Source organism: Engystomops pustulosus, chromosome 5 (genome assembly GCF_040894005.1).
Source record: "Engystomops pustulosus chromosome 5, aEngPut4.maternal, whole genome shotgun sequence".
NCBI classification, from domain to species: Eukaryota; Metazoa; Chordata; class Amphibia; order Anura; family Leptodactylidae; genus Engystomops; species Engystomops pustulosus.
The window spans coordinates 154,460,992-154,477,041 of record NC_092415.1 but is presented as its reverse complement, the minus strand read 5'-3'; the positions used below and the strand labels follow the sequence as shown (position 1 = coordinate 154,477,041).

The 16,050-nt window shown below is 39.1% G+C and overlaps 1 protein-coding gene across 1 annotated transcript in view; it reads right to left on the bottom strand.

Annotated features, from left to right (window-relative positions):
• Nucleotides 1-2,010: 2,010 nt before the first annotated feature.
• Nucleotides 2,011-16,050, bottom strand: part of MRPL3 (mitochondrial ribosomal protein L3) — a 49,433-nt gene continuing 35,393 nt past the window's right edge. The window contains exons 7-10 of the mRNA XM_072153479.1: nucleotides 15,173-15,281; nucleotides 13,739-13,816; nucleotides 13,534-13,611; nucleotides 2,011-2,432 (exon numbers count right to left, since the gene is read on the bottom strand). Coding sequence (XP_072009580.1) covers nucleotides 2,283-2,432; nucleotides 13,534-13,611; nucleotides 13,739-13,816; nucleotides 15,173-15,281 — 415 coding nt within the window. The 3' untranslated portion in view covers nucleotides 2,011-2,282. The remainder of the gene's footprint in view (nucleotides 2,433-13,533; nucleotides 13,612-13,738; nucleotides 13,817-15,172; nucleotides 15,282-16,050) is intronic.

Sequence of the window (16,050 nt, the reverse complement as noted above, 5' to 3'; positions counted from 1 at the left end):
AAATTAGAGTATGATAAGCCAGGAACACTTACTCATAGATAAAAGGAGCATTATTTATATTGGGACAATGTTAACGGCATTAGATATGGGAGAGCATTTTCTTAAATAACTGGTAACTAATATGTATAATATTAGAAATGTATTAGAAGAATATATCTTTTTTGGAGCAATATTAAAGGGCATTATTTTTAGATTATTCTAATTTATTTTAAGGGGATTTCTATATTATATATCAGGGGTAGCTGCAGGATGGGGATATGAAATACAGGTGTTCTGGGTCAGAAACAGAAAATGGGAAGTGAACAACTTCACTCATAGGACACATCATCCTTGCCCTGAAGTTAGTCCCGTTGGCTTCTGAAAATTTAAGAAGGGATTAGCAGGGATAGATAACACGGGTTTAAAAACCCTCCCTTAAATATTCAGCATTTGCCCCTGGGGCCATACAATGAGGGGGATTTATTACCTATGTAGGACATGACCGTTGAATCAGTAAGCCATAATAAATTCTCTTCAAGGCACTTCATTAGTAATAATTAAAAAAAAAAAAAACTAATGAAGCAACTTAAGTTGTACTATTTTTATTTACAGTAAATACCATTAAAATGAAGTCAAAGTGAGCCAGATCGCGACTAAGTATTTGTTCTAATGTTCTTAAACATATGCCGTCCTATGTATACATGATACAATAATTTATCACAGGAACAGAGGACAAGGAGAAAAGACCATAATACATTTATTTCCAGCAATCTGGGTCAGGGTAATTAAATACTTGCAGGAATCGTGACCAATATGTATGCAACTAGATCTGGTATCCAATGTCCCAGGAGTCTTGGACAGCACAAAACTGACCAGTTGTATATTTGCTAGGATTATAGTTATGCTGTTATAGCAAAAGAAATGCATAACAATTTGTATCATCTATTTTTAGAAGAAAGTATTAGTATAGCAGTTTTGCAGATAACCACTGTAGAAACCTATAAAGGCATATGTGTGACCACCCCCAATAAGTCAGAAGAGTCCTGTTGTACTGTCACTGACCCATTCATTCATTATAAATGGACTTTCAGTACAATAGTGGCCATGTAATATTACATTTACCCTGTAGAGGTCACTGCTGGGAAAATATGATGTCAGATAGTGATCACCAGTCACTAGTGATCACCAGGGGTCAAAGACACTTTTAAAGGCATTTGGGCTTCTAGGTAAGCACCAAAAATAAGCAGATAATAAACAGAATCCTTTAGAAAAAAATACAATTATTCTGTATTGTATACAGGATAAATGGAGCCCTATGCATATACCCTGTACATGAAGTAAACATTGCTTAGGTTAAAAACTGAAGTGAAACTCGCATAAATAAATGATATGATGTGGACTGAACCTGCAATTAAAACGTTATTGTATGCAGTACAATAACTTCTTGAAATCTGAAATACAAAATGTCAATACATCAACCTCAAAAGTCTGTGGCTAAGTCTGCAATAATTTAACCTGTAAAATTCTGAATCCTGCATACCTGCCCTCACACTTGTATGGCATATTATACTATACTCCGTGTTTGTGTCACTAAATGAATCTGTGACATTATTTTATATAGAAATCCAGTAACGTTAAAATAAAGTTATAAAATGCTATTGACCGCACATTCACAGCCCACATACATTTCCTATTTAAGGCCAATTCACCTGTCTTTAAGGTCTTCAGTTATTGAGAACCAAAACTAGAAGAGGCAAACACACAGAACAGATGCAAGTCTTTCCATGATACATAACACGTCCTTACAGAGAGAAGGTGTCTGAGCACTCCTGGCATTGTCCTGTAGGAGATGTGAAATGGGCCCTATAGACCCCTACACATAGAAACATCCCATTGAGGTACAGTGGTCACTTCTGCATATATACCAAGCTGGCAAAACCGCATGGTTATGGATTTCCAAACACTATAGGTTTCCTATATTTGCACATATGCTTGAAAGGATTGAAGAAAAGTAAATGTAAATGCAACAAATGAAAAGGCAAACAAAATATCTTTATTTCATCATCATAGTGCTTTGGAAGCGATGGTACAGATAGATCAATGGCTTTTAGGTATGTACAAGAACCATAAAATCCACTGTGCATTGACTGTCATTACAGAATCCATCTGAATAGCCACCGATAATGACATGTCCCAAGCACAGAAGTGGCAGCACTAGAAAGGGAAACCCGTTGTCCTTCATAAAATGACAGACGCACAGTGATCTGGTGACAACACCTATGTGAATGAAGATGTCAGATATGCTAAGAGTATTTGACAGAGGGCTCATTCAACTGGAATACCTCCTCGTCGTAAAGGTCTTCTGGCAGTTCTTCATCGCCATCAGCAAAATATGTAGGGAATGGAAGATTTTCAAAGCCTTTTTGTTTCACACCAATTTTTGTGTCACTGACCTAAAAAGAAACGGAGTAATGAAATACATAAATATAATTGTTTGGGCACTGCTATTTCTAGGCTAGGACAATACAGATAACCCGTCATGAAGACATGTGCAACACAAACTTTACTGTGATTACGTAGAATGGTCCATATTTCCATATTTAGTCTCTAGTCACATAGTAAAATTGTTTTCCAGAGGGGAAAAAAAGGCCACACATTTAAGAACTTTCCTAAAAATAACTTCTCAAAAAAATACAACAAAGCATCAAAGTTATTCCCCAATACCTGCCAATGAATAAATGTACCATATATACAGATAATCAATCACAAGGTGGACAGCACAAGTGCGGACAAGTACAGTGCGGAGAAGCACAGTGCGGGAATGGACAGTGCACTCATGTCACCCATGAACGAGCTGTAACACCAGAGATCAGGAGAGAATAGAGAATATCCGACAACTTCACAATTTCAGCCCTTTGTATGTTACAATCAAACCAGATCCCCTCACTGTGCTGGCTAGCGCTATCCACAATTGGGAACCTGTTACTTTGGGAATATATATATACTGCTTTGCCTTTTTTCCCCAAATCAAACCATTCGGCTTTCTGAAAAAGTCATGCTCGACGTTAAGGGGACTGCCTTACATGGTAACCGGGGGGAGGCTGCATGGGCCATATCATTACCGGGGGGAGGCTGCATGGGCCATATCATTACCGGGGGGAGGCTACATGGGCCATATCATTACCGGGGGGAGGCTGCATGGGCCATATCATTACCGGGGGGAGGCCTGCATGGGCCATATCATTACCGGGGGAGGCCTGCATGGGCCATATCATTAATGGGGGAGGCCTGCATGGGCCATATCATTAATGGGGAGGCTGCATTGGCATATCATTACTGGGGGAGGCTGCATGGGCCATATAGTTACTGGGGGAGGCTGCATGGGCCATATTGTTACTGGGGGTGGTTGCATGGGGCATATCGTTACTGGGGGAAGGCTGCATGGGGCATATCATTACTCGGGGGAACTGTGACCAATGCATTTTTGGCCCTAAGCTTATACTTTAATACGTCTTTCCAGTATTTTTGTGGTAAAATTAGGTGCCTCAGCTTATACTCGAGCATAAATGGTATGCATATGAAAAGTAGTGACATGTTCACATAATGCATATTCATGTAGTATAAACATTCTCTTAACAGACATGACAGGGGTATTCTGGGAATATGAACGTCTGATACATTCGATTAATTTATAGCATCTTGGGTTTTTGTAACAAAACTCAATATCATAAGTCTCAAAATGGAGCTTAAATAGTTTGATTTTATGATTCACAAACCTTTATGGTTTTTTAAAAGTATGCAGAGTTATGATTAAGATGACTGCCACTGGAAACTACAAGTCCCATGATCCTTTAGTTCTCAGTAACTCCTCCTCCCTCTTATGCTGTGCTCCCACTAATGATGTAACAGCCTGTCCTGCTCTGTTACCATAGTAATGATGTGTAACTGTCATCATTGCACATTATTTCACAGAGATGGGTTTCACCACAACACTGGTCATACTGGATGCACTGCAACCAACCAAATACAGGCAAACTTGGTGATGATCACATGACTTGCCCAGGCAAGTGCAAGAAAAAATGTGGACATGTGATCAGCAGCCATCTTCTGTCCTATGTCTGCTCCACGGGGAGAAAATCAACGGACTGATTATAGGGCCAGTAGCATTTTAATTCTTCATTATTTCAACAGCATTTTTCTGCTAAGGGGAGCAAAATTTTATATAACTAATTACATATTTGCTTATATTTTAAGTAACCATTACCCAATATGAAGTATGCTGATACCTGGATTAACCCTTTATAAATGTTTTTTTAAAAAAATCTTATTAATAAAAATCATGTGCTTTTCCCCCTTCGGACGTATTTAAGAAACCAGTTTTTTTGTTTTAATTCAAGGCCATGTCTAACACTATAAAGGAAATCCGTTTTTCTGAAAACACTTTGAACAGAATTACTTGTCCACATAAATCCTGCTCTGGGCATTTCCTCAGGCTCAGAGTTTAAAGTTATGAGATTCCAGATCCGTGCCCTGAGGATCCTTTCAGAGGCTTATTTAAGTTTTGGTTATTGAATCTCTCTAATGTATTTTTTCATCCAAGGTGGTAAAGGTTTTACTACAGCCAAGAGAAGGTTTTCTCTTAAAGTGTTAAAGTAGGGGTGAAATATTTTTCCACCTAAAACAGATATATTACCTATAAAAATAATGGATTTAAAGTGATGTTCCATAAATATAGCTGGTTTTGGTGATGGTGGGTATAAATTGAGAGAATTGAGTTGGAAGCTGTTAGCCATGTTAGACTGGGAACATTGGAAAAAGAAGACTAGTAGAAGCCTTTGGGTAAGCAAGAATGTATGAATAAAGAATGAAGAGCCACTTTACACATCATTCTACTAGACAATAAATAACAATGTCTAGAAGGTCGATTACAACTACTGGGCCTTTTACATGGCCCGAATAATGCGCCAACAATGATTGTTGCAACTATTTGCTTCCATTATGGTGCAAAAAGATGCATAATTATTGTTAAAGGCGTCTGTGATAAATGTGACCAGGGGGAGGGGAGGCCTTATAGTATGCAAATGTACCACTTTCCCACAGCCTCAGCTACCGTATTTTTCATAGCACAAAAAAATCCTTTGATTTTCTCAGAAATCAAACAGAGAAAGGGCCATAAAAACTCTTAAACCAATAGGTTGAATAGGGGCAGTTATGGTTCATCTCACACAATGGGCAAATACATTTTTGATATTCAGGAGATCACACTGGTGCAATTTCCGGGGCTCTAGAACACTTGGGTCTAGAGGGATAGGACCATAGCACATGGGTCAGGTTTGGTATCAATGCAATCCAGGGATTCGCTCAGATCCAATGATACAAGAACCATGACCCTACGACTTCCCTTTTGAGAAGCTATGGCTTCTCCAGGGCTCTGGTTGTAATACCGGGTATGAGGGACCCATTAATCCTCCTGTTGGGTGGGCAGAGGTGTGTCCCCACCTGATATAATCAGGCACCTCTTAGGCCACATTGTCTGGGAACCATTTTAACATAAAGAGCAGAGAAGGATCTTAAGGTGTGGACTAAAAGGTTCCACTAGACCCACCATACACAAGGTAACAAACTTACTGAACTGGTGTTACTCGTAGTGCTACCTTGTATTTTGTACTCTGTGTAACTGCATATATCTGTACTGTATATATTGTTTCATCTAGTGTGCCCTTAAGGCAATTAAATATAAAATCTAATCTGTGTCTCTTATTTCGATCCACAAATTTCCACGTCCGAGTCTCGCTTATATAGATGCTACCAGGTAGGTTCCTCACCCTATATAATCCTGTTACGGACCGGGCTTACATTAAAGGAGAAATGGTGGCAGCTCCTTGAGTTCAGGACTGGGATTTATTGTTGTGTCATATCCGGAAGTTGTGTGGACATCTTTAAATCACTTCTTGCGCCTCTCAGAACCTGTGCGTTCTGGGAGTGTCTATAAAAGTATTACTAAGTGACCTTGCGTACCCTTCAGGTGTCCCGAACGTCACAGTTTCCTTGACAGCGTCCAAATAAAGTATTGAAATGCATAAGAATATGTAAAGTTGAGGTCTTGACGTGGGATAGGAAAAACAGGACTAATATTTACAACGCTGACCTAACAGCACCCTCTGGGTGAGGTACGAAATATAATTTTGAGCATTTCCTTTTGTAAGTGAAAAATCACCCAATTACCTCCAAAAAAAAACTTCATTTGACTTTACAGATTATTTTCTGCAGGGAACTGGGCAATTTTTTAACATAACTGGGGAAATGCTAAACAGGACGCTGTTAGTTTAGTGGTGAAAACATGCAGCCCTGCTGAATGTGACATAACCTGTACAGAGAAGGATCGCTTATTTTTACAGTTTAAAAATAAGTGCAAAAAAGCAACACCTGCTTCCAAAATCCTAAACAACCACCTGTTCTGCGTCTGTAAGCAGCCCTCATGTAAGAACTGCTCAGAATGCGACAGCAAAGGGAAGCCACTCTCCCCAGCTGCCAGAGAACAGCTTGTGCAATCTGAAATCTATTCACGTCTGTCAGGAACCTTTATGTTTGTGAATACTACAGATTTCTTTCCCCCTTATGGAAACTTCAGTAAAGTTCCCTGTAGGTTTTAATGCTATTGAAAAATGAGGGCACAAGAAAACAAATGTGCTGAGCAGCATATAGCAAAGCAAACAAAACCTGAGACCACAGGCTAAATGTACAAAATCTGTAAAATGCACTTATGTACTGTCCAAATCAGAAATGGGATAAGATGCAAATATTAAGGAGGATTATGGTACATGAGCTTTATCAGAGGTTATTCCAGAGTAGTTATGTAATGAATATTCCCGCTACGTACTTCTGTCATTCTTTCCCCAAAAACAAAAAACTTTAGCCATCATTAAATCTCACAATAACTGATTTTTTTTAATGATTATCTTGTTTGCCCAAAGACAAAATATTTACCTTTATGCGAGTTTTTGATTATTACATATTAATTATTACATTTGATAGATATATATATATGAAAAAATGGCAGCACTCCGAGATTCAATGTGGTCAAAAACGTACTATTTGTTTCCAGCATGTGCCAAGCAACGTTTCAGCTCCCAAAGCCTGGAGCCTTTTTCAGGCTTGGCACATGCTGGAAACAAATAGTATGTTTTTGACCACATTGAATCTCGGAGTGCTGCCATTTTTTCTTATTTTATACGTTGGATGAACTGTGATCCCGGTTCTGGGAACGTGCACCTGAGTGATATATTTTTTCTATTTCTTGAGTGCTGCTATATTCTTTTTTACTATATATATATATATATATATATATATACACATACACATATCACAGTAGGTGGGAGCCAGTTTTAGAGTTTTTAATTTTCCTATAAACACTACATTGTCTTTACACCTTCTCTGTTGCTTGGTCACACGACCATACTGCTTCAGTCTCCCATTGGTTTTAATACAATGAGGCCACCGTGGGCCCCACAGGGCGGGCTATGGCCGGGTTGGCTCCAGGTTTTAGTAGGCCCCTGGGCCTCAGTGGGCTCCTTTGTAGTGAACTCACGTGGCAGCATAAAAAATTCAGAGACTAAAACAGTCTCCTGTTCCCCAAAATATTCCCAAGTTTATCATACCAAACAGCCTTCTTATTGTTATTTTATACACAGCACTTGCCCAGGTATGCCCAGTGCAGGCGCCAGCCCTGCGTAGCCCCACAGAGCGGGCTAGTGGCTTCTGTGACAGGGGGCTGTCACACTGAGAGCTGAATCCTGTTGATGGTTCTTTGTGATATTTTCCTCCTTTGCATGATCACAGTGAACACTAGCGCTGCCTAGAGCCACCAGCACAAGTCTAAACCAGTAAATTACCAAGGGCTTTTATACGCTTGGTGCTGTTTTAGCGGAGTAAATATATATTCACACACCTTATTTTTGTACTGCAAGACACAGCCCAGAGAAATATATTGGACACCAATATAATTATATATATACATACATACATACATACAAATACACACACTCACCACATACACGCATATATCGTTTTAATGGATATACGAAAATCCATCTTTCCCAGGAGATCTTTTTTAATAATCACAAAACAATAAGTTCTTAACGTAACTAAATTAAATAAAATTTTATTTCTTTTTATGGTTTCATACTTTTAAATTGTTATAGTACAATTGAAGAAAAAATGATTTAATAATCACCAACTAAGAAAGAGCCTGCAACTAATTGGGGCTTAGAAGTGAGATTAGACACTAGACATAACACTAAACCAGTTAATGGCCTTTTTTGTTCCCTTTGTGTGCAGAAAACGGACATCGACCTATACTACTGAAACGGCTTATTCCTGGCATAAAAAGCTATAGCATATATAGCTGCAGCGGTATGTGTTCTTTTTGTTACCCCAATCCCTTGAGAATTTTCCATATTTAAGCAAAGCCACTTTAAGTCATAGAGAGAGGTTTCCGCTACCTCGAGTGACCCCCTTTCTCACAGTCCGGCTGAACAGAAAGTTTGCCATCCCTGTGTCATCCTTGTGTCATCCCTGGCAGTGTAGAACATATAGGTTTGGATATTTTGTCACTCCCTAAAACTGAATGGAGAAGGGCTGCTCATGTACGGTACACTTTCCATTTAGCACGAGGAGGGAAGGGGGTCAGTGGACCATTACCTGAAATAGGTGCACATCACAGATGTAGGATCGGCATGTATCATCTATTTATGAAGCTTAACTTTTGCATTGCAAAGACCGAATATAGCACCTAGAATCTGCAGAGATAAACTGACATACTGCAAACTCTGAATCCTGAGAAGAAATGTGGGTCCTCCTTAGATTCTTATGCAGTGTGTTGAAGGGATTTGCATACATCCCATCTGCTATGCTGGAACTGTATTACACAGGGGATTTCCACTCTAATATCCACACTGTGTGCAGGTGGTCTAATACAAATTACTTATACTGGAAAAATATTTAAAAAATATACTGGAAAGGTAAGGAATGGAGAGGTATTACTTGATTTATCGACGACAGCACAGAAATATCCAATGTAAAAGATGAGATAAAACGGTATCTTAATAGAATCGGCAGGAAATCTCATCTCACTAACAATAAATGTTAGGATGTAAGTCCTCATCTGAGAGATGGTGAATTGAATAGTTCTATTGATCAAATACTTAAATTTCCAAAAAAGAAGGATAGAATGTATCCGTCTAGAGAATCAAATATTGTGGCATTTACCTAAGGAATGCATTTATGTTGCTAGGCAGATAGGTATAAAAGGAAGAGGAGTCGTTCTTTTGCTCGCTAAGTGAAGGGCTGACAGGAGATTGACAGCTTTGTATTCCTGTAGCTGAACAGAAAGATATATCCCTGCTCAGCTCCCACAAGATAGATCATACCGCTCACAGCCTGATACTGTTCCGTGCACAATTGGATTTATACAGTGAGCTGCCTGAATATACCATCTTCATTATAAACCAGCTGTAACTGCACCCATAGTAAAATAAGAAATCAACAATGTCTTTCACAAAGTTCTTAAATATTACACTGATTATTTAACTAAAGGGACAACATGTCCCTTAATTTAGGTCACAACATGGCTTGCAGACAAGGGCAGCTACTGGTGCAGCTATCTGCAAACACATGCCTAAAGCTACCACCTATAAATCTTACACCATCAAGCCTCCACCACCATCAGACACATGAATTATGAAACCTCTTGGGTGGTCTATCTTATTGAATGTACACACTGTAATCTCCAATATGTGGGCTGTACCGCATGTAAACTCAAAGACCGCATATCGAGCATATTACAGGGGCTAATCCTAAAACTATTGCAAGCACTGGCTGTATTACAGGAGCCTCGAAACATTTCAGGGATTAACATGCAGGTTCTGTCATTGCCATTGATCATACAACACTGGACAAACAAAAAGGTGACGTAGTAAAAACTTGTTTATAAGGGAGGCAAAATGGATACTTACATTGGAGACATTATCCACTGGGACTTCAATCTAGAAAGATCTAACGTATATTTATTGATTCTCCTTTATGGGTGGTTACTAACGCCTCTTCTCGTTACCTTGCCTCTCCTATATATCTGTCCTATCACTGCAAGTTTTCATGTAATGTGACTAGTGGGCTGTATTTTCAAATCCACTTCTTTTCCTACATATGTTGGCATCCTCGTCACGTTAAGATTAGGTATGAATAAGGACCATATCGTTGCGGTCTGAAATGTGTTACATTAACATGTTTGTGCACATTTTTTTATGTTTTTGGACTTTTTGTATCTTTTTATGGATTGATTAATAAAGGAAGGAACACTGTTTTACTGAGCTGGTGCCAAAGGATACATTTTTTTCTACAATCTCCCACAAGAGTCTTCCATATACTCAGGATAACAAAATAACACATTCACAGTTATTACTGCATTTCACCGATCTAGTGCTGCATAATTTGTAGGCTATATAAATAAAGAATTATTATTATCCAATTCCAACCTGTCGCTGTCAGTCCTGGTGTATACAATTTTGGTTGCCCTGGGTTTCGACCATAAATCTTCATCTGTCTAGGGTCGGGCAGGACATATTCTTCTCATGAAAATCTCCTTTCTGCTCATCTGCAGTTTCTGCAGTCTCTCTGCACTCCAGACCCTCCCCCCTGTATTCCAAGACAAACACACACACCTCTTGTGTGTTCTATAGCTCAGATGTAGCAGTGCTGAAGTGTGTCATTGTGCTTTATATTCATCTCATGGATCTCATCTCTGATCTGTCTCATCTCTCTTTTTTATGTATCAGATACAAGTCGAATGTTCAGAATCTAAAAGAAAGTGTATATAAACCTGCACCCTGATAATCTAACCACATTGTCAGCTCACAGAACTAGCTGATCATGAAGTGTCTGCTTATAGTCCCCGTCCATACCCTGGAATCTTACATTGACATCACTGAGTGATAGGAACTAAAACAGGAATAAAATAAAATAAAGGGAGTAAAGTAAAATAAGGAGTTAAAAATTATCTTTATGGAGTAAATATCACTAGGGGATTAAAATTCGAAAGCATTCTTTCATAGCAAAACCCCTTTAAGGCATTTTTTTTTTAAATTATGAAAATTGCTGCCATCTAAATCCAGAAAGGAGGTAGCATGGAAAAAAAGATTGATATCTAAAAAAGTATCAGCATTACAAATACCAATGAAGTTTGATAAACTACGGAATATATTATCCAGCTTAAAAGAAACAACAAAAACAAACCCCAGTGCTCGCACCATATTCAGACTACTATGCAGCTTGAACAAGCTTATAAGGACTACAGTTTTTGTAAGCAGACTGTGCTCTACCCATCATCACTGGCTATAGAGAAATTTCTTAACAAAAAAACAAAAAACACTCACATAAAGCAAACTGAATAATTTTTTCCCATATATCCAAAGCTGCTGTGATGTAGAACAACTTTGCCTATTACTTTCATTACCTATATCCAACAGTCTCTTTGCTGTTTTCCTCGGTTTTTCCGGTCTTTGCAGTAGTAGTCTCCACAGCCCAGGCTACTTATCTCTATGACACTGTCCTTTGTTTAGATAAGAAATTCTATGGAGTCTAATTGTTACAAGGACGGGCTGCTGCTCCTTTCTCATTTTGAAGGGAGGGAGGTCATATGATGCTCAGTGTATGTAGCTAGCAGGAGAGTCTTGGGTCTGCAGCTGTCTCCTACACAATAGTCAGACCTCCCAATTCCCCATCAGTCCCTCCACTCCAGTCTACAATTCTGCATAATTTTGTCTGTCTCGCTCTGCCCCTCAAGCTGCGGTTATATACTCCTCTGCAGTCCCCTCCCCTAGCCTCTGCTCTCCAGACACTATCTTCACAGCAGGAAAGCTGTTAACCTCTAGTTCTCACCCAACATACACTATACTAAACATTTCTTTTTACTGCTGATTTGTACTATATACTATGCTGGGTTTATAGTATTAACTTGTAGAAATCTCACTGGATTTGCTGCTAAGTTACTTCATGAGAGAACAGAAATCATCATGGAAAGTGAGGACAACTTATAACTCAAAAAGGAAGCACTTATTCTCCACCCACTTAACTGTCACTGAGGAAGATTTATGAAAAGTAGCTTTAGAAAAGTAAAATGGAGTAGCTATGGAAAGAAAAGGTGGGCAACACAAATTGGGCATCATTGTGTTTGTGAAATCACATATAACAATTTAGTAAAAATTATTAAAGTTTCACTTTAAAATTCTTTATAATGCATACTGTTATTGCATCCAGTTTCCAGAAAACAAGAAGTCTTTGAAAAGCTACAGACATCCCCCTCAATAAAACTGTATACACAGAAACAGGAATGCTGAGCTGAACTCTGTGAAGATTGTTAGCAAGAAAATTGTTGCTGTAATAGAGAAAACCAGGTCACGGGCTATTCACTGTATACAAAGGCATGTACAGTTTAAAGTTATTTTTCTTGTGAAAAGACATCGGAGCTACACATCTCCTACCCAGTTGAAGACAAAGAAGTGCCATTCCAGAGACAGCACAACAGGACGAAGTCCAAGATGTATCAACACGGAATACATTCATGCAGCAACTTGAAATTTTACAACAGTATCATATCAGTCTGTGCATTTACATATAGGGATCTCAGTAGCTGTGATCCACCTATAAACCAATCAGTCCTTTTAAATGGCACATTAAGAAGCACCAAAGCAAAGCTGGTTGATAAAGCAACTGCTATAACAAGTCAATTGGCAACAAATTAATGGACCTCCACACCGCCTGATGTAAAATGTATTTGGCACAGTCTAAATTTATACTGATTAGATAGATAACTCCTATGAGGTGGTGTCCCACTTGCTGTGCAATATACAAATGTTTGATATGGAGTTTTAAAGCCCACTAGTGCACCCCTAAACTGGACACATGCCTATACTGTTGCATAAGTCTCCCACAGGACACGTCCAATATTTTTCCATAGATGGTCATGGTGCAGTGAGACAACATGCGTTAACCACACAGCGGCCAGGTGCCATAGGAGTCTATGGGGACCGATATCAGTTTTCAAATTGTGCCCCTGAATATCGGTCCCCCACATGTTACTGTGCAAAGGGGCGAACTGTAAATAATATTGTGCAAAATGTAACTTTTCCACTAATACCATTTTAATCTCTACTGTTCAGAAAAAGTAGATACAGTGTGAGAAGTCTAAATAGCATTCCAGCTATTATTCAGCCACACAAAATTCTGCAAACTGCAAATCTCTGAATGTAAATATCCATTTAAATTCACACAAACGTGTGCCCCTGCTCACCCCCGCCCCTCTCCATAGAGAAACATGGCACACGGCGCAGTATTTCGGGGAAAGATAGGATATGTCCTATCTTTTAACCAGGTACGGAACGGTACGGTGCCACATGTAGTAAAAAGAAAAAAGACCCTGTCCTTCTCATGGGGACATTTAATGACTAACCTGTTTGCCCAAATCCAATACCATAGCCACTAGGAAAACAAAAACCTTACCTTAACTAAACAATTTGTATGTCCAGGGACAGAGCCATTTACGTAAATGATGTTGCTTTTTGTATTCACTCTCCACACCTGAAAATAAAATATCAATACACAAGTATTTATATATACATAAAAAAATATCACACATTGCAATGTGAACAATATATTAAAGCAATGAATTTGTAAAATGTGACCAAAAGTCTCAAGTAAAACAGACCTTGAGTGCATAAGCTGTCCTATAGAAGTTTCCTAATGGCCCCGGCATTTTTGTACCTGGGAATACACGAGCAGGATCCTGTGTCATTAAAAAACAAAAAACAAAAGACATTTACTTACAAAGCTATTGATCAAATAAACATCTATAATAATACTCAGATACAGCAGTCCCCGACTTAAAGGGGTTGACCACTTTACCTCACGTGTATTCTCGAGTATATACAGTAAATAATTGTATTCTTCAAGGATAAAAAAATCTATATATATATTTTGGAACATCTTTTCTTATAACTGCATTTTGGTTGAAGTATCGTATCTGTGATAAATCATACTTGTTTTAGCAGTTTTCTCCATTTCATGCTCTAATTCTCAGTTATGTGTGGAGATTGGGGATTTCAGAAGCAATATCTGAATTTCCGATTAGGAGGTGTAATTAGAGAAGAAAGTATTTTTCTCTGATAAGATTATCTACAACTCTATTACAATATGTAAGGAAATCTAGCTGTATTCACTCTTCATGCTGTTGATAGCTTTGTAGTTTGGTTAAAAATGAACTTTATCTTTATGTAAATAAAGTGGAAGGGCACTCGGGGAGCACCCCTGGAGCACTCCCCCACTCCCCTCTCTGCCTGCTGTAATATTACAGCAGCGCAGGTGGCATTTACTTTTAAAGGGGGAGGGGGGAGAGACACAGAAGGGGAAGAGAGGACAATGAGAAGTGCTCCAGCAAGGGGCATATAATGGTAGTACAGCTAGTACAGCCCTGGAGACTGAAGCCGCACTAGTGACCCCCCTCAGAGCCCTGGAGACTGAAGCAGCACTAGTGACCCCCTCAGAGCGCTGGAGACTGAAGCACCACTGGTGACCACCCCCTCAGAGCCCTGGAGACTGAAGCAGCACTGTTGCCCCCCCCCCCCCCAGAGCCCTGGAGACAGAAACAGCACTGGTGACCCCACCTCAGAGCCCTGGAGACTGAAGCAGCACTGGTGCCCCCACCTTAGAGGCCTGGAGACTGAAAGAGCACTGGTGACCACCCCCTCAGAGCCCTGGAGACTGAAGGAGCACTGGTAACCCCACCTCAGAGCCCTGGGGTCTGAAGCAGCATTGGTGGCCCCACCCCAGATGCCTTCCACTTAATGTACAAAAAGTTTAAAGTTCATTTTCAACCAAACTACAAAAGCAGAGTTCCTAATAAACTCTGACCCCGGAGCCCACCATATCATTTACAGGAAAATGCTGAGAGCAGCATTAATCGCGAATATAGCTATAAACCAGTGGTAGATTTCCTTTAAAAGTACTGAAAATTTGGTGACTAGTCAAATGGATTACCGTCTTTATTTAGGCAGCCAGGGAAAATGACAAGTAGATTTTATTGCATAATGAATAAAACACAAGCCATTCGCCATACAAGTAGTGAACTTATTCAGTAACTTACACCAGCAGCTATAGCTCCTGGCCTACGGTGTGTTTTAGTCTGCCCATGTGATGCTGGCTGGCCTTTGTATCCCCACCTCTTCATGACTCCTTGAAATCCTTTACCGATCCTGAAAGAAAACAAAAATTATGAAAAAAAACAAACCTTCACGTTTTAAGTTTTTAAGGAAAATTACACCAAAAAAAAAAAAAAAAAAAAGGGGAAAAACATTTGGAAAACCAATTGTCAGCCAACTGCTTATCATGTTGTTATAGTGCAAATGATGACATTTGTGGTTATTTTTTTAGACCACTTGTATTTCACCTGGATAGCATGCGTGCATAATGCGTACAATACAGGAATTGTTTTTCTAACAATACATTTAAAATGTTATCACTTGAAGAAAGGGACAAATATACACTTTTTATACAAAAGGCCCTAAGTTGTTGGCACCCATCTCAATGCATATGTTACAAATACAAATTCATACACACATAAAAAGGAATGTATGTCAGAACCTTACTGCATATCTAGCAGCCAACCACTTACCTTAGAAAATAAGGTCATGTCTGCATGATATGGATGTACTAATACCATTATTTAGTACCAGGCAATGAACTACAGAATGTCTTCAATGTACAGAAATGTCCAACCCCAATATCTTAACCAGATCAAATGGTTTGTCTCATATGTCACCTTATCACATTATCACTTCATCTGCAGCAGCCCATCCTTTAACTATAGTAAAACTGCAGCATTGCCGGGACTAGTAAGCCTGCTTAAACTTTCTCTTCTAGTAGGGAGCCATTAAAGTAACACTTGAGAACTATTTTCTTGTTTTCTTATTGTGTATATCGCTGTTATTGCATACTACTACATAGTGGGATCGGTCCGGGATG